This window comes from Triticum aestivum, chromosome 5D (assembly GCF_018294505.1).
Source record: "Triticum aestivum cultivar Chinese Spring chromosome 5D, IWGSC CS RefSeq v2.1, whole genome shotgun sequence".
Classification (NCBI taxonomy): domain Eukaryota; kingdom Viridiplantae; phylum Streptophyta; class Magnoliopsida; order Poales; family Poaceae; genus Triticum; species Triticum aestivum.
Genome location: NC_057808.1, coordinates 462,036,452 through 462,055,332, shown reverse-complemented (window position 1 = coordinate 462,055,332; position 18,881 = coordinate 462,036,452). Strand labels below are relative to the sequence as shown.

Sequence of the window (18,881 nt, the reverse complement as noted above, 5' to 3'; positions counted from 1 at the left end):
TGAAAATGCAAAAATTTGTATTTTATGAAAAAAAAAGTTGAAAACGCAAACATTTCTTGTAATTTTGAGAAAACAATGAAAAGTACGATCATTTTTTGAAAAAGAAAAAATGAAGAAGAAACAAAAAGCGAACAAAAAAGAAACAAATAGTGGGAAAAGACCGGTTGAACAATGGGCCGGCCCAGCGAAACCGGGGCCTTCTCTGAACTGAAGAAGAAGGTAAGAAGAAGAAAGTAAATAGGCACAAGCGTTAAAATGTCTAGCTAGTTAGTGCAGTTTTCTTTGAACGCAGTGGTCATGAGTTTGATTCATGTCGCCCGCACTCTTTTTTGAAGTTTAAAAGGAAAGAGAAAAAAGCTGAGAGCACCATGTACTGGCAGTATGTACACTAGCCACGTATCAGCATGGATGACGTATTGTTTAAAAAGACCACCCTAACCTTTTTTATGAAGGGCTATGGAGAGATCTGAACCATCTATGTATTTAAGGGGTGTACCCAAGCAGAAGTGATAGTATATTCTTTTGGTAGAGATGAAGCCACTCGAGAGAAATGAGCGGGAGATAAAAGTCACACCAACGCAAAACGAATAATAAGGAGATCATGGCGTGAAGGTAGGAGATCAGAGCTGAATAACCTCCATAAATCAAATCATTATATTATCCTTTATAAACCAATAGATTGGTTTCTGTCTCCACCCTTGATCCACATCAAAAATCACAAAAGGTCAGTGATGGCTGCACAGATGATCCCCGACTGCTCACAATTCATGCAAAAATAGATATATTTTTTTCACATTATCAAAAAATCACATATTTATGCAAAAAAGATTAATAAAATAAAAGTAAAAAACAAAAATACCAAACAATAAAGGGTGAAAGACGAACGAAAATATATGAAAAGAAAGTATTAATGATAAAAAATGAAGAGGAAATTAACAAAAAGAAATAATAATAATAGTAATAACAATAATAATATGTAAAAAGCCGGCATGTGGGTTGGGCCATCAATGCGCACGAAATGAGGCCACCAAACGGCTAGAATAGGATTTTCTGCTCAACGACGCTCTGGGTTAGTTTAGTACCACCTCGCTGGTGAGAGGAGGCGGGGGTAATAAAGCAAGTGTATATAACTAGCACATAGGTCACCGCTGCAGCATACCCCTACCTGGACGGGGCTTACGACTGACCAAGAAAGGTTGTGGCCTAGATTAACGGCTCACATTGCACTTGGTGAGTGTTATTTTACCATATCCCCAATTAGGAGAATGGACGTCATAATTTTTGGTAGAGGGGTATGTCTTGGCCAAAATCACTATTCTGATCTTTTCAGCAATCTTTGCCGCAAAATGAACTCAATATAAAAATATTTCACGATCTGACCCTTTTAGCAACGCCACAGCCCGTGGCGTTTTTTCTTCACATAGAAACGCCGAGATAGCTCACGTTTCTTGTCCACATTCAAACACCAAGCTAAGTTGTGTTTTTTTTTTTGGCTCCATATGGAAACGCCAAGGTAGGTGGCGTTGCCACGCAGGCCAAAACGCTACGAGCTTTGGCGTTTCTAGCTGAAACTCCCGCCGGCCCAGATAGAGGATCAAGTAATGAACACCAACGATCTCTGCACATGCTAAAGTGTCCACCAAAGCAAAGCTCTTCTTTGACGAATCCGATACGATTGCCCTTAAAAGAAGCAGCCAAAGGGTCCGACCAGACATGCAGTACCTAGTCATGTGCCTGCATGCATCTAGCTGAAACTCCCGCCGGCCCTGCCCGGGGTCCACGTGCCTCGCCGCCCCGTTCCTCTGGAACCTGGGGTTCTCGAAGTCCTGGTACAGCGTCTGGTTCATGACCGCCTGCAGGTGGTACAGCACGGCCTTGGAGCAGTGCCGGCCAGCGATGGCGAGCTGGTGCGGCCGGAGCAGCAGGTTCAGCTTCTCTGACAGCCCGTTGTCGAGCTCCTCCACCTGCTGGATCAACGCCTTCCAGAGCTGCTTCACCGAGAGCTGCGCCGGGAAGTGCCGGCCTTGCAGAGCCTGGAAGCCTACTGCTCGGAGCTCGTGGCAAAATAAAATTCCAGCGGGAACAAGACTAAACAATCGATATAATTAGTTATGCTCGTAGGAAGTTGTAACGTTCGGCCTGCAGCCTCTTAAGTTAAAACTAGTACGTACTACGGAATGAATGAGGAGAGTATAATCAGGGCATGTCCATCGGTCGATCTTCAAGCATGCATGTGGCCGTGCGACGGCGGAATATTAGCGGAGCAGTACGTACATGCACACGAGCGTGGGTTTCAGCTAGAAACGCCAAAGCTCATGGCGTTTTGGCCTGGGAAGCAACGCCAGCTTGCTTGCCGTTTCCATGTGGAGCGAAAACGCGAGCTAGCATGGCGTTTGAATGTGGAGCTGAAACGCGAGATATCCCGACGTTTCTATATGGAGAAGAAACGTCATGGGCTGTGACTTTGCTAAAAGGGCCAGATCGTGAAATACTTTTATGTCGAGTTCACTTTGTGGCAAAGATTGCTAAAAAGGTCTAAACAGTGATTTCGGCCGTATGTCTTTGTGCGGCCCCTACCAATCTAGAAATTTTAAATTTAAAAATTAGTAAATTGTAGCTATGCATGTGTTTGGCAAGCTGCTTCCACTTCATCAAGTAAGCGTATGTGGTATGTTTGGTTGTCCATTAAAAGTTTTGCAATGGCAAGACTTGCAAAAATAAAAATAACTCTATGCAAAGTTGGGTACTTAGTTTTGCAACCAGTCAATTAGTAGCCAATATTTGTGTCAATGCCAAATATTGGCATGTAAAAAATTAACATCAAACGAAGCAAGAACACAATTTTTCTTTTTGATGGCTTATGAAAATATATGTACTACAAACATGAATTATTTTTTTTGCGAAAACACTACAAACATGATTTGACACACGATGTTCCTAGTGATGATATCTTCAAATCAAGGCTAGACTACAATACAGATTCTCAATTTAATTATGGATTTGTGAACAGAGAGCATATTGTTACTACAAGCTTAATTACTTTCCACACACTAAATTGTTTCTTTACAATATGTTTGGAATGTTCCCCTGACATATCTAGCTTTAAAAACTTTTCATGTGGAGCATGTCACAACAAGTTATCGATGCGACTTGATGAGGCAAAACATGATTTAAAGAAACAATGGATGTCGGGATCGTAGGTCTAGCTGGTTTACACACTCTGTGAGCCAGATCACATAACTGACATTCCAATCTGATGCTATTAATTACTTTACATATTGTTTCTTTGTTTTTGCTCCATTAAGTTTATTAAGCTTTTGTTCATCATCGGATAAACCAACACTAATCTTCATCTGCTCTGCACTTATTAGCTGTAGGGGACGAGTATACGCACTGGTGTGAACTGACACTAGCGATTTTTTAAAATCCTTCATTAAATTTTGTTTAATCATTGTTAATTTTGGGAATGACGCCATTGCTATAGAACTGAGCCATAGGATCCCTTTTCCAGCCTCACCCTTGGCTATAGTCTGACAAGAAGCGTTGTCCTTCTTTGAAGAACTAATGACAATGTATAAGGATTTCACGGCCTGAAGGCAGAAGATCAAAACTAAATAACCTCCATACATCAAATTATTAGATTATTACCCTTTATTACTCAATAGATTGGTTTTTCTACGCCCTTGATCCACATCGAAAATCACAAAAGGTCGGTGATGGCCCCACAGATGATCCCCAACTGCTCACACTGTGCGCTCTGCTCCAAGAACGGCGCCCCCAGCCCGGCTTCGTGGAAGTAGCGGTTGCAGTCGCGCACGGCCGAGGGTACGTCCCGAGCTCTACTCTTGGCGTCGGCGTAGGCGTGCTTGTCGATCAAGTGCTCAGCGAACAAGAACAAGTTGCTCGCACGCTGGTAGATGAAGTAGCACGTCTGGAAGGGATCGCACGCCTTGGGCTGCGTGCGCGGATCCTCCAGCCACGCCCTGGCCTTGGCTTCCGTGGCGGCAGCCAACTTGGCGCCGATGTTCGCCGTGGCCTTGGCGAGCTCCCGTGCGCCATCCCCGGTTTGTGCCACTGCCGACAGTGCCTTCACGCAGAAGCCGTAGTTGAAGCGCGTGTCCTTGGCAGACGCCGCCATGCACGTTGCCTCCAGGTTCGCGTAGGCTTTGGTTGACATGATCAAGACGGCGCTGAGGGCAGTGGCGACAGCGAGGAGCTTGCCCATTAAGGCCCTCATCGATCTCAGCTTCTCAAGCTAGTGGTTATGTGTGCGGGGCCGATACTGTGTATGTATTGTTGGTGCTTGATGCTTTTTTTGTGTTATATGCGTGAGGAGAGCATACGTATATATAGCCTTTATAGGTGTGTATATATATAGATAATATATGGTGGTAATGTGAGAGATCAAAACCTGATCTTTAGTGTTAATACAGCTCATTTAATAAGGAGTGGAAAATAGCAATGCTAAATATATGCGATACTTCTTGAAATTCATAAATCTCCATAAATAAGGGAGGTCAAGCAGCACCCATCCTGTATTTCTTACATTTAAAGACAAAGATTAACTGGAAATTCAATTCGGCTCTTGGGAGCACATGCTCCTGCGCATGAAAAAACGCATTTTACAAATGTTAAAAAAAACTGAAAAAATTAGATGTGTTCTTTGTCATAGTCAAATGCTACTGTAAATTTTTAGGGGGGGTGGGAGCTTAAATATTTTGACCTGTGCAAAAGAATAACGCAAGACGAACACCAAATGATACCTACAATTATTACACATTTTTTTCCACCAACGAAGCACTGCTATCCTGTTTCTCATGATATTTGTCAAGCATGCTTATTACACTAACAATATATCTACAAAGAAATCAGAAAGTTTAAATTTTATTTACTATGTTTTTCAATTTGCTATTATCTAGGACAGATGTTCCCCAGAGCCAAAACGGCGAACCCAATATTCACTTCTTAAAATCGATAAATAATGTGTCATGTGTTGCTGCTAAATACTCAGTCCTAAATGCCTCATTTAATAGGTATTTTTGTTTAGATTTTCATTTTTTCTTGTTTCTTTTTCCAAAATTTCTATCATGGATATTTTTAAAATAGTTATGGATGTTTATTTTGACATACATAGATATTTTCAAATTAGTGCCCTAAAGAAATTACACATTTTTTGGTGGTTTACATAATATTTTTCTCTTGTACTATGCATACTATTTGATATACTATACTTCCAAATTGTATGAATACATTTTAAAAGTAGGAAACAAATTTACTCCCATTTAGTGCAACTTGTACTTTTTTGCAAGAAAGTATTGTACTAAATCAATGACAATTAATATGGATCAGAGGAAGTATAATATTTTAAATTTAGTATTTTATTATGATGTTCAACTATTTAAAATACATGCATTTCCTTAAAATACAAAAGGTGAAAATTTCTTCGCCCTCGGGCGGTGGCAGCTTCCCTCCCACATCGGGGTGGCAATGGGTATATATGAAAAAATTCAATTATAAAAATATATTTAATACATTTTTAATATGTTATTAATGTGTTTTTAACAATTCAAAAGTTCTGCATTTTCTTAAAATACAAAAGATATGTCTTTCTGCTCCATGACGCTCTCGCTTGGTTTAGTACCACCTCGCTGGTGAGAGGAGGTGGCGGTGATAAAGCAAGTGTATATAACGAGCACATAGGTCGCTAATGCAGCATACCCCTATTTGGATGGGGCTTACGACTGATCATGAAGGTTCGTGGCCTAGATCCACGGCTCAAATTGCAATTGATGAGCATGTTGTTCTACCATCTCCCCAATTGGGGGAATGGACGTCATAAGTTTTGGAAGAGGGGGTATGCGTTTGTGCAGCCACTACCAATCCAAAAAATTCAAATTTAGAAATTGGTAAATTCTAGCTACGCATGTTTGGCAAGATGCTTCCACTTCATCAAGTAAGCGTATGTGGTATGTTTGGTTCGCCTTCAAAAAATTTGCAATGGCAAGACTTACAAAAATAATAATAACTCTATGCAAAGTTGGGTACTCTGTTTTGCAACCAGTCAATTAGTAGCCAATATTTGGGGCAATGCCAAATATTGGCATGTAAAAGGGACATGTCTTCTAGATGCACCTTATTTCCCCCTCCCCTATCCATGGCCGCTAGGGTAAACTCTTCCCTCCAGGCTTCGCCTGCGAGCCCGTGGATACGCCTACCCTCTGCCTGCCGCTCCAGCGACCGGTGGCGGGAGGGGAATTCCGGTGTCTCCGCTTCAATTAGTAGTTTAGGTTAGGATTTTTTTTAGTCCTCGCAGGTTCGGCACTCGGGTGGATGGCGACGCTTCTTCTTCGAGTTTGTCTTCCAAGCTCCAATCCTCATCGAGTTCGTCCACCTAGACGTAGTCGACGGAGCTCCGTCATAGATTCCTGTTGTCTCCTTGGAACGGTGAGGTTAGGATTTCTCCTCATGTGATGAGATTTGGTGCCATGTGTTTCAGATCTATTCAGTGGTTCAACGACGACGACTGTGGGGCACGTGCACGAAGACTTCCCGGTTGTCATCGACAAGGTCAAGCCGGTTCCAGTATAGAAGCGGCGACAACGGCGCGTCGGCGGCTCGTTCTGACGGCGGTAGTGGTCGTTTGGTGCTCTCGGGATCTTGACGTAATTTTTATTATCTTTGAGGTGCTTTGTACTTTCGGTGAACTTTGATAATAAATTTGAATCATTTTCGCAAATAAAAAAAATATTGGCATGTAAAAAATTTAACAACCAACCAAGCAGGATCACAATGTTCCTTTTGATGGCCTATGAATATCTGTACTACAAACATGATTTGACACACAATGTTCCTACTGATGACATCTTCAAAACATGGCTAGACTATAATGTAGATTCTTAATTTAATTATCGGTTTGTGAACAGAGAGCATACTGTTACTACAAGCTTAATTACTTTCCGCACACTAAATTGTTCCTTCACAATATTCTTTGGAATGTTCCCCTGAGGCCCTGACATATCTAACTTTAAAAAAAATCATGTGGAGCATGTCGCAACAAGTTATCAATGCGACTTGATGTGCCAAATCATGATTTAAAGAAACAAATGATGCTGGGATCATCAGTCTAACTGGTTTACACACTCCATGTGCCAGATCATAGAGCTGACCTTCAATCTGATGCTATTAAATACTTTACATATTGTTTCTTGCTCGATTAAGTTTATCAAGCTTTTGTTCATCATCGGATAAACCAACACTAGTCTTCATCTGCTCTGCACTTATTAGCTGTAGGGGTCGAAGCTCCAGTATAGGCATTGGTGTCAACTGACACTGGCGATTTTTTAAATCATTCACTAAATTTAGTATAATCACTGTTAATTTTGGGGATGACACCATGTTACAGAACTGAGCCATAGGATCTCTTTTCTAGCTTGACCTTTTGCTATAGTCTGACAAGAAGCATTACCCTTTGTAGAACTAATGAGTCAATTACATCACCGGTGGTAAAACTTGGCTAGAAAAGTCACTTTAGTACTAAAACTTGTGGTATACATTGAACGAAACTTACCTCGGGCATGCATATACGATACAAATTGTGTTTGATATGAAAACAATGCTAATGAGGTGTGCCAGTGTGGCACGGGACCCACTACCAGTGACTAGACAGTGTGGATGAGGCGTGTGTCCTGTTATTTTGCAAAGAAACTCAAAATAATTATTTTTATTGGAAAAGACCCTAACACAGGGCTCCCACATGTGTACAAACCAGAAAAACATGGCGCCGGGGATTCGAACTCGAGACCAAAAGGTCGTCGGAAAACACTGCTACTACGAGCCATAGCAGGCAAAACTATATTACGTCCAAAACAGATACGAACGCTAAATGTATAACAATCAAGACACTCGCTGGGCATACTAGAGCTGCAGTTCCTGCGGCCTATTTTGCATGCGTTAGTTTATCTATCCAGGGTACATCTAAATGTGCCCTAGTTATTGCACATCTAAGTGACTTATCAATCGTAAATAGGAAAAAAAATACACACACGAATCTCCGTTTAAGATCAATGACATAGGACTTAGATGTGCAATACTTTTGGCAAATCTAGATGTAGTTTAGCAAAACTGTTTTTAAAAATATTTGTAAGTAATAAAACTAGTGTTCGAATATTTGTGTGTTATAAATATATAAATAAAAATAATGGTTAATTCATAAATAAAAACATTTAAATATACACTCATAGATTATATTAAAAAACTATTTAGTAAGTACAAAAATTTAAAATGCTCAATGAATATGATAAACTTTATACACTCGTGGCTATTTATATTATTAGGTTTTATAAAAATACTAAATATAAAAATTACTAACAATTTATGAACATTCACTGATGTATAATTTTCACTCATGACTTATATATAGGGTAACGCTATTCTAAGCGTGAGTGTACAATAGCTTATTCTACAAGCCCTAGTAACACTATATACAAAATCTAGTCAAGTAGTGTATAAAATGTAGTAATCCACAAAATATTTTTTTCACTACACAAGTTTGTAATTTAGTACATTTTTATGAAAATTACTATATTTTTTCATAGTGTGTTAATATATTTTTTATGTATCGTTACTAAGATGTAGAATAAGCTATTCTACACTCACGTTTAGTTTAGCATTACTATATACATCCTACTACCGGGTGTAGTTACACTCATGTCACCATGTGGTAGTATATATACTACATTATTATTTTTAGTATGTTCACATACTATATCTAAGATACTCCAAAGTGTGTTATATGGAAAAAATTCAAGTGAGGCCATAGTTTTTATTGTATTTGTCAAATACGTAAATATTTATACTAAAATAGAATATGCTCAAACTATGGTACATACTAGCTAAAAAGTAGTATATATATACTACCTAAATATTCTTAATACCACATACTACACGTACATACATTCTGATATGATAGATACTACCTAGAACGTACAAAACAAAAGTAAGAGTAACTATACCCGGTAGTGGGAAACATCCGATATGATAGACTATTCATCACCCGGGGTACAGAATAATTTATTTTTCAATCGAGGTAATTTTACGATCGTTTCATAAATAAATTATCTTTGGAATAAAAAAATAGTTAGATTCATACTGATTCACTACGTAAAATTTAGCATAAGAAAAGAACACCTCAAAAGACCAGAGAAATTACATTTTATGTATTTTACACTATGTTTTACATTTATAATTTTACGCAGCATAAAATATTTTTTATGGTGATTATATATTTTTTACATTCTCCTTTTACATATGAAATAAGACAAAATTTACATAACGTGAAATTCTGGTGCATTAATATTAAAATAGAGGGGTGGTGAAGAATAGCCAGGGCGATGACTACTTTTCAGTGCTCTTGTGAGTATGTACTTCCATCTTCAATATACCTCATATATGTGAGTTTTATGAAAAAAATATCATTTGTGACGTACTTTTTGTAATATACTTTTTTCAGGTACAAACAAATCAGTATATACGTAAAACGTTCAAAATATGTAGACGCACATGATTTTTTTCATGAAACTTACTTTGGGGTATGTAGTAATTATTGATGAAGTATATTAAAAATAATACAGGTATAAAATATTCGTCTATGTGGTATATGACTAGTGGGAGTACGTACTCTCAAGAGTACACAACCATTTTCATATTTTATTAGCCATGATTTAATATCCATATCAATATTTTTAGTTTTTATTATGAATAATTTTAATTATACAAATATTTTCTTAAACAACTGACTTATGGGTTATAAAATGTGCGTATAATTATTGAAATCTTTCTATAATTGGTGACATTTAAATATTAGCCACTGCCATGCACATTGCCTTCACATTCGTGTAGGCTCCGGTAGACATGATCAAGACAGCAGTGGCGACATCGATCTCAGCTTCTCAAGCTAGTAGTGATTATGTATGTCGGGGCCGATACTGTGCATGCATTACAGTGTATCTATAATATGGTGGTAATGTGATAGATAAAGGCCCTATGTTTAATATTAATACAGCTCATTTAATAAGGAGTGAAAAATAGCAATGCTGAATATATGCGCTACTTCTTGAAATTCATAAATTGCCATAAACAAGTGAGATCAAGCAGCACCCATCGTATATTTTTCACATTTAAGGACGAGCATTAACTGGAAATTCAATTCGGCTCTTGGGAGCATATGCTCCTGCGCATAAAAAGTGCATTTTACAAATGTTTAAAAAAATCTGAAAAACTTAGATGCGTTCATTTTCACAGTCAATTGCTACCTGCAAATTTTTAGGGGCAAAGATTAAATATTTTGACCTGTGCAAAAGAAAAAAGAAAACAAGACGAACACCAAATGGTACCTCCAATTGTTACACATTTTTTCCACCATCAAAGCACTGCTATCCTATTTCTCGTGAAATTTGTCAAGCAAGCTTACTACACTAACAAGAATATCTACAAAGAAATCGGAAATTTTAGATTTTATTTACTATTTTTTTCAATTTGCTATTTATCCAGGAGCATATGCTCCCCGAAGCCAAAACGGCCAACCCAATATTCACTTCTTAAAATTGATAAATATGTGTCGTGCTTTAGCGCTAAATACCCTGTCTTAAATGGAAGCATGGCCCAGCAGAGTGATTGAGGGAGTCTTCCCCAGCCCAATGGTCTTCTTTTTGTTTTTCACTCTCCTATTTTGATTTTGGAAGAGTTCTACTACTGTTTCAGTAATTCTAAGACCCTTCCTTCCCTTTTCAAGTGCTTGCTATCCCTCTTGCTCTACCCGTCCAGAGGGAGTCTAGAGGGCCTAGCTGGCGAGCGATCCCAGTCCGCGGCAGAGAACAAGACAGCAAGCGAGCGTACCTTTGTTCGCTTCTTTTCCACCAAGCACAGAAGTTGAAGGAGAACTGTAGGTCGGTGGCTACCTAAGGAAACTCCGATTCGATCCGCCCCCCCCCCCCCGGCTGGGAGGCATCTACCTCATCCCGATCACAAGGAGAGGTTCACACTGGCAAATCCAAATTGGAACTAGCTCAATTCGCAGAGTGACAGGCCTTTGCACAATTCGCCTCTGCTCTCGATAAAACAAGTCAGAATCAATTGGCAAGGGGTCGACGATTAAGGGAATTGCTTAAACAATCCCAGGCAAATCCTCTCCCAGTGGAAGAGCAGATAGCTACTATTTATACCGGAACAAGAGGATATCTTGATTCGTTAGAAATTGAACAGGTAAAGAAATAGTTCAATCACCCCAGAATCATCGAAATCCCCTCGATAGGCGTTTCTTTGTTGCCAACTGAGAAATAATACTCGTTTTTATCGGATGAGGGGGAGTGTCTTTGTTTGTTCAACGTGCAGATCCGGGAGGAAGGGGCAGGAAGCTTCATTTTCCAAAACTTTCTGTCTCATAAGACTGTGAAACCACACAATTTGACATTCCCCTTGGGAAATAGAGAAAAACAGGCCCCGGATTCCGATAACTTATGTCTCGCCCCTCATTTAACAGGTCTTTTTGTTCACCTTTTCCATTTTCTTGTTTCTTTTTTTGCAAAATTTCTATCATGAATGTTTTTTAAATAGTTATGTATGTTTATTTTGGCATACTTAGATATTTGCAAATTAGTACCCTAAATAAATTACACATTTTTGGTGGTTTACATAATATTTTTCTCTTGTACCGTGCATACTATTTGATATACTATACATGACAAAAGCTTCCAAATTGCATGAATAAATTTCAAAAGTATGGAATAAATCTACTCCCATTTAGTACAACCTGTACTTTTTTGGACAAAGTACTGTCGTAAATCAATGAGAATTAATATGGATCAGAGGGAGTATAATATTTTAAATTTAGCACTTTATTACAATATTTTCAACTATTTAAAGTACATACAGTTCCTTAAAATACAAAAGGTAAAATTTTCTTAAGGCGTGTCTGTTGCCCCCGAGGCGGTGGCAGCTTCCCTCCCACATCGGGATGGCAAGGGATATACATGAAATAAAACAAAATTGTATGAAAACAATTCAAAACTAGAAAATATATGTAATACATTTTTATATTTTATTAATTTTTTTAATAATTCGAAAGATCTGCATTGTCTTTAAAAGAATACAAAAGATATGTTTTAGTTTACTCCTGCTAGCGGCTTGTCCATTTGTATTTCCCTCATATGATGGCGGCTTCCCTTCCACATTGGGATGCTAATGGGGCTAGGTTCCTCGCAATCCCATTGGGAATTCCTCTATTAGAGGTGTGTATGGGAAGACTTGATCATGTAGCATCCCATTTTCAGCTAGACCAAATTATATGTGCATAAATGGTACAATAGACCATTATGTATGAATGCCATATTATTGTCCCTAGTTTAGTACTACAATTTTGATAATATGTTGCATTTGAAACTCACTTATCACCATTGTTCCACATATGTTGTAAAAAAGTTTGTATTTTTACATGTCCAAAACGTAACATTACGAAACTATCAAAATGTCATTTGAATATAACTTCTTATGGCGGATCTTAACCCCGCCCCAAATCCGATAGAGTCCCAAGGAGAATAGCCCGATGGGCAGCCCTCCTCCCACTTAAGAACTGGGAGGTATGAAATCCCAAAAGGCAATCACCTCGGCCCATTCAAATCCATCCATTCTATAACTAAGAAGGTAACATTAGGTTGTACTTGCTTAATAAATAAGGCCCAAATGGCCGAGATGCTACAAATGAAATCAACCGCTTGCCCGAAATCCCTAATTAAGAGGTACACGTGGCAAAAGAAACTCTCACATTCTCTTGTGCTGATAAGTGGTGCACTACATGTGCACCACCTGTCGCAACCTGGGAGATTTTACCTTTTTCGTAGATTCATTTTTTTAAAATGGTTTATCTCTTGAATCGTGCGTCCAAATCATGAGTAGTTATCATCGAGGAATTTTTCATGTCAGAATCTTTAAAGCAAGATCATATATTAATTGGTTTTGACAAACTTTTTTCATGAAAACCCTAGAAAAAAATAAAACTAGAAAAATATCGAAAAACCATAAGAAAAAAATACTAAACCCAGAAGCACAATTGTGCTTTTCGCAGAAGCACACTCTACACTTTTCCATTTTAGGGAAGCACAGTTCGTGGAAGCACAAGCTGTGCTTTTTGCCTTTTTTGAGGAAGTACATATGTGCTTTTTTTTTTCTCTTCAGAAAGCACAAATGTGCTTTTCGTTGAAGCACTACCTGGACTTCTCGTGAAAGCAGAACTTTGTTTTCCCTTTTTGAGAAGTATAATTATGGTTCTCGTGTAAGTACAGGTTGTGCCTTTTCCCTTTTCAAAAAGTACAACCACGCTTCTCATGAAAAAGCACAACTTTAAAAAAAATACCGCCAAAACCTAGGAAAAACCAAGCAAAAACCTAAAACCCATACAACCCTCAAAAGAACAAAAAACACGTGCACAAAAATTGAAATCCCAAGGGTGCGCCCAGCACGCTACCCGTGGCTGCGTATGGGCGCACCACTTGGCGTGCTCCCAAGGCCTAGAAAGTGACCTCTACGAGAGCCTTTGATTAGTTGCTCCCCGCTTGTCTGGTTGTTTCCTATTTTATTCTCGCTATTGCATAGCAAACAAATTCCCCCAAGCACTTTGTAAGCTATATCGGATTGGGACAGTACATTTATGCCTTTTTAGGTGTTTTTTCACCGAATTGGGAAAGGTTCACCATGCCCCAACTGATTTTCTCTTTTTTACTAGTTTTTTTTGTGGTTTTGCATTTTTTTTATTGTCAAATTCGGAGCCTTTGGATTTTAGAAAAAAAAAATCATTTTATGAAGTTCTTAAATTTATAGAAATTTTGTGAAAAAAATAAATTCATAGAATTGTTTTTATTCCGTGAACTTTCTTAAGATTTGGCATTATTTTTCACTAATGAACAATTTTTGACATTTGAAACTTTTTACAAAGTCACAAACATTTTCTAAAGTTTCAAACGTTTTAAAATTAGGAACATTTAAAAAATCCAAATCATTTTTCGAAATTGTGAACCTTTTTTTAAATTTATGCCCAAGTTTCTAGATTGTTTTTGAAAAAATTAGCCCCAACCCTCTGTTAAAATAGCACGTATTTTCTTGAGAAAAAAATGAATTAGACGACGAAAATGGGCCAGCCCACTACGGGCCTGAGGGAGCGCTAACCTGTGTGTTTGCTCAGGCGCCCCTATTTCTCGCTTTCTGCAAGAGAATCCTCGCTGAAGGGGAGAGCGTGTTGGGCCGGCCCAGGGGCGAGAGAGGCCACAGCCTCGTTTTCTTCGTTTTTTAATGTTTTCTGATTTCGACTTTTGATTTATTTTTGTAATTTTTATTATACTTTAAAATATTCTATATAACAAAAAACACTCTAAAAAAATATTGAACATGTCTTTTGTATTTGAAAAATATTGAACAAATATTCTAAAAATGTTGAACAAGTATTTCAAAATGTTGATCAAATATTTGAAAAAATGTTGATCGTGTATATAATGAAGAAATCGAAATAGAAAATGTTGAATCACTATTTGAAAAATGTTGAACAAGTATTTAAAAAATATTGATTATGTATACAAAAATGTTAATCAAGCATTTGAAAAAAATGTTGAACAATTATTTGAAAAATGTTAATCAATCATTTAAAAAATGTTAAATGTGTATATCAAAAATGTTGACCATGTATTAAGAAATGATGAATTTTATTGATCATGTATACAAAAATGTTAATCAACCATTTGAAAAAATGTTGAACAAATATTTTAAAATGTTAATCAAGACTGGCGTTGTGCATGTTGTGATTCTTCTCCACGCGTTATGATGCCGAAGTTTCTGGTGAAATTTCCCAGCATGGCAATGGGGGGAGGTTTGGGCGGCGAGGCGGAGGCAGGCGGTTAGGTCCGGGTTGGCCGTCCGCTGCATGAGGAAAAAGAAGTTGAAGTTTGAAGATGTATAGTGCCCGATCTATTTTCAGCCGTAGGATGAAGATCTAATGACCTTTGATGAAACTTGTTAAAGTAGTGATCTAAATGCTTTTATATTCCTTTACGGAGGAGTACCCGATAAATAGACGGCCCTTTATATTATATATTATAACCTGTGTAGTAGTGCATTGAATGTATGTATTTACACAACCGGAGAAAATATACCAAGTTTCCTTGCACTGTTAGTACCAAGAAGCACAGACGATTCATGCAAGAAAACAACAAAAGGGGTACACATCAAATGCTTCAGAACAAAAAAGACCTGCACTTGTGGCAAACAGGAACCCATGTCAAAGGTATCAGGCGATCCACCAATCCAATTGAGCGAAAGATGAGGGGTACATTTGTGAGATCCTAGGTGTCGCAACTTTAACAGGCACTGCCAGCTACCTGCATTCTCCAACCCCCTTGCACGGTTACAGTAACACCAACCCCCGACATATAACTGCAGCCCAATCTTACACTGCATAGCACAGGACAGCACAGGACACTCCTAAGGACCAACAGACACAGAGACAACAGGGGCAAAAAAAAAAAAGGAAAAGTCTACAAAATTTATGAGTCTGATTGATGAGAAACACCACTAAATCGACAATCTACGCGATAAATCCCTTTTGCCATGGATTCTCCTGAAAGAGCTGAATCATCATCCTCCCCCACCCCCTCCTCAGCAGTTAGGAACAGAAGAGTATGTACAGACTAGTCTCTTCTTCTTTTCTTCATCTTCTTTTTTCTTCTCTTTCTCTAGAAAACGGAGGCTATCGAAAGCGGTCTGCGACGACAATGGAAGCCCGAAAGGTCAGGCTGGCTGTGGCTGGGCTGCCGCAGCTCGGTTGTGGTTGTGATCGCCTTCGTAGGTAACGATCAACATCGCGGGGTCGTCGACGCACCTCTCGACATGCTTCCTCGCTGGGCAGCCCCTCACGCTGCTACACTTGTAGTAACCCCTGCAACACAATGATGCACACACATACATTCTTAAGTGGCCTGTTTGAAGAAAGAACAAAGCAGGTGAAGTGTGCTGGGAATTAGAGGATGTCAGCTGTAACCTTTCTTGGATTGCAATAGGCACACTACCAGAATTAGAACAGGTTTCTTTTTAACTACATGTATGCTTATAGCAAACTTGAGAATGAAACTACACTGACTTGATTGAAAACAAAGGCAACACTTTTGGAAAGGATATCTGAACCTCACTTTGCTATAAGCGGTATCTATTACCTAAACAGCTGGGGGATAAAATCTAGCCTTAGAAAGGTTAGAATTGTCACCCCATTAATTCAGGATTGTAACTTTTTAAGTTACCCAAAATCATGTGGATGAAAACTTTTTGGAAGATCATGCATCCAGTGATATGGGTATATATACTTAGTTCTACAGAGAAAAAACGAATAGATAAGCTCTAACTCTGAACAAAGGAAAATTACACCAACGGTACTTGCTTCATAACATAACAAAATGACAAAGCCAGCAAAGAGCAAGTGCAGACATCATGTGCAATGCAACTATATACGCAGACAAATGTATATAAAGGGATAAATAAATATGATTCAAGTATTTTGCTATACCTAGGATGCGGGGATCCCTTTATTGGCTTCTGGCCATACTTCCGCCACGAGAATTCATCAGCCGGGATGTCGGCGACCTTATTGCTGATTGCAGGGACTTTGATAGACCTCCTTATCCTTAGTTTCCTGCAATTTTGCAAATAAAGGATGATATATTTAAGAAACATAAAAATTACCATAATAACGGTAGTCAGATACCAAATGTATCACAATGAATTCCAACCTTTTCTTTGCACAGTGACACCTGCTCCCAGTTGCACAGCGTCCACTCCCATCCTCCTTGCCGGCGCACCTCCTCCTCTGCTGCATGAGGCCCAACTCCGGGGTGCTCGACGTCTGCGAGCCACTAACTAGCTGGAAGGGACGGCTGGAGCGGCTACCGTCCAAGCTCGCCATGCTCCCCTCCATGCTCAGAGATGTCAGGAACGAACGGGAGGATGAGCCCGTACAGTTAGAGCCATCAAACTTGAGGTTGACACCCTTGCCAGCACCAGTGCTGCCACCCTGATGATCACCATGGCCGCCCCTCTTCATCATCTCGCTCTGCAGCTTCATCTGATGCATGAGCTGGAACCTCTGGTAGCTCTGCTGCTGCTGGATGAAATGGAGATGCGCTGCCGGCAATGCCGGTGCCGGCGTCCCCGCCGGGGGCGCGACAGACACCGGCTGGACGAGCTGGAGCGGCGGCCCGTTCGAACCGACCGACGGGTTCTCCACAACCATCCTCTGGGGGAACTGGGCTGCTGGGATCCTGACAGGGTCCTTGGAGGAGGAGGCCTCCATCTGCTGGTACCTCGGAAACAGCTGGAGACCGGTGCTCGGGCCAGGACTGGACGTCTTGGGTGCAGCGGCAGCAGCATCGGCAGCCGATGCCGATGCGGGGCTGTCCCGGAAGAGGTTGCTGTCAAAGAGAGGCATGGGCTTCTTGATCCTTTGTCTGAACCTAGCATGGCCCTGTCGGCCATTGCCGCTGCTGATCTTGGAAGCTAGGGAGCCGAACTTGGCGACGGCGGCGCCCGTGGCCTCCACGAGGTCCTTGTGGGGAACGAGCTGGCCATGGGGGTTGGAGAGGAGGTCCAGCACCTTGTGGCAGCTCTGCACCGCCTCCCTGTTGGATTCCACCATGCCATCCATCGCTCACTCCCTCCCCCTACCTGCACACACAAACACGCACAAATCAAGAACTTCCTCAGCCCTCCGCTCGAACACACGCATCTCGAATCAAAAGGATTCAACACCTGCACTGCAATAATTGGACTCGGGTAGAAGATTCTGCAGGGAAATAAATATCTAAAACAGGCGACACGGCACGAGGATATGCTTTGTACAGTAAAGAAAAACGCAGGAGAGACATGAGTAGATATACATATGCCGATGGCTCTAATCATTCCGCCCCCATAAAAAGCACTGCCACCTCCATGGATTTCACTCCGAGGCCCAGGAAGAAGCAGCCGCCGGATGCAGGAGATTCTCCGCCATCATTCCCCGACCCGGCAGGCCAGAATTGGGCACGCGGGCGTGGGACTCGGCATTTCGGGCGGCCTTAATCGCTACCAAAACTAGGCCGCCGGGCAATCCAGGGAGGGGAGCACCTAAGCCTACAAGAACAGAAAAGGCCTACCGACCCGCCCGTGACCGCCCGCGCCACCACCCCCGCTCCGCTCCCCCGAGAAAAAGCCTCGGAAAATCCGGCGCGGAATCCGCCACCCCGGGTGACAAGAAACAGGAACCACCGCCCGCCCGCCCGGGCACCCCCGTCGATCCACCCACGAAGCGGAAACGCCGCGCCCGAATCGCCGGGCACGAAGACGATCCTACCGGCAGCAAGAAGAACAGGAGCAGAACGGAGAAGCAGGGGGCGCAAACCTCGCGGGCGGTCGCAGGCGAGCGTCGCCACCACCACTGAAGCGGAGGGGTGGCTCTGCCTCGGCTGGTACAGCGGGCGGGCAGAGAGGAGAGGCGACGAGCAGGAGCAGCAGCCGAGTGCTAGTCCGAGGCAGGGAGTGAGGAAAATAAATAAACAAGCGGAACGGGGGCGGGGGCGGGGGTGGGGGCCAGCGCGGGCGCAGTGCTCTATCGCTTTTGCGCCCCTCTCTCGTTTTTCTTCTCTCGTATTCCTCCTCGGGCTGCGGGGGCGGGGCCAACGAGGGGGGGATCCGGGCCGTCCATCGCGCCCGTCCCTGTCCTGCGTATGGACTTTTGCCCTGTCCCGGCTTTTTCTCCCTTCCCTCCCTGACGATTCTCTTATTTTAGTCCGTTTCTGGGGGTGGGGCTGTCTTCCCGGGGC

General features: G+C 41.0%; 1 protein-coding gene and 2 non-coding genes across 3 annotated transcripts; 2 read left to right on the top strand and 1 right to left on the bottom strand.

Moving 5' to 3' along the window:
• Positions 1 to 1,157: 1,157 nt before the first annotated feature.
• LOC123126787 (U1 spliceosomal RNA) lies at positions 1,158 to 1,314 on the top strand. The gene has a single exon (XR_006462008.1). It is a non-coding gene; the product is annotated as a U1 spliceosomal RNA (small nuclear RNA).
• A 4,402-nt stretch (positions 1,315 to 5,716) lies between these two features.
• Positions 5,717 to 5,877, top strand: LOC123126788 (U1 spliceosomal RNA). The gene has a single exon (XR_006462009.1). It is a non-coding gene; the product is annotated as a U1 spliceosomal RNA (small nuclear RNA).
• Positions 5,878 to 15,314: 9,437 nt separating this feature from the next.
• LOC123122777 (protein WRKY1) lies at positions 15,315 to 18,664 on the bottom strand. The gene is made up of 4 exons (XM_044543116.1): positions 18,461 to 18,664; positions 16,818 to 17,748; positions 16,595 to 16,720; positions 15,315 to 15,973 (listed from the first exon to the last, which is right to left on the bottom strand). The coding sequence occupies exons 2-4, from the start codon at positions 17,726 to 17,728 to the stop codon at positions 15,826 to 15,828; spliced, it is 1,185 nt and encodes a 394-aa protein (XP_044399051.1). The 5' UTR covers positions 17,729 to 17,748; positions 18,461 to 18,664; the 3' UTR covers positions 15,315 to 15,825.
• Between the last annotated feature and the right edge of the window lie 217 nt (positions 18,665 to 18,881).

Coding starts and splice junctions, on each gene's coding strand:
- LOC123122777 (XM_044543116.1), bottom strand. CDS start 17,728: ATGGATGGCATGGTGGAATCCAACAGGGAGGCGGTGCAGAGCTGCCAC. Junction 16,721..16,817: donor TGTCACTGTGCAAAGAAAAG/GTTGGAATTCAT, acceptor GCAAAATTGCAG/GAAACTAAGGATAAGGAGGT. Junction 15,974..16,594: donor AAGGGATCCCCGCATCCTAG/GTATAGCAAAAT, acceptor ATTGTGTTGCAG/GGGTTACTACAAGTGTAGCA.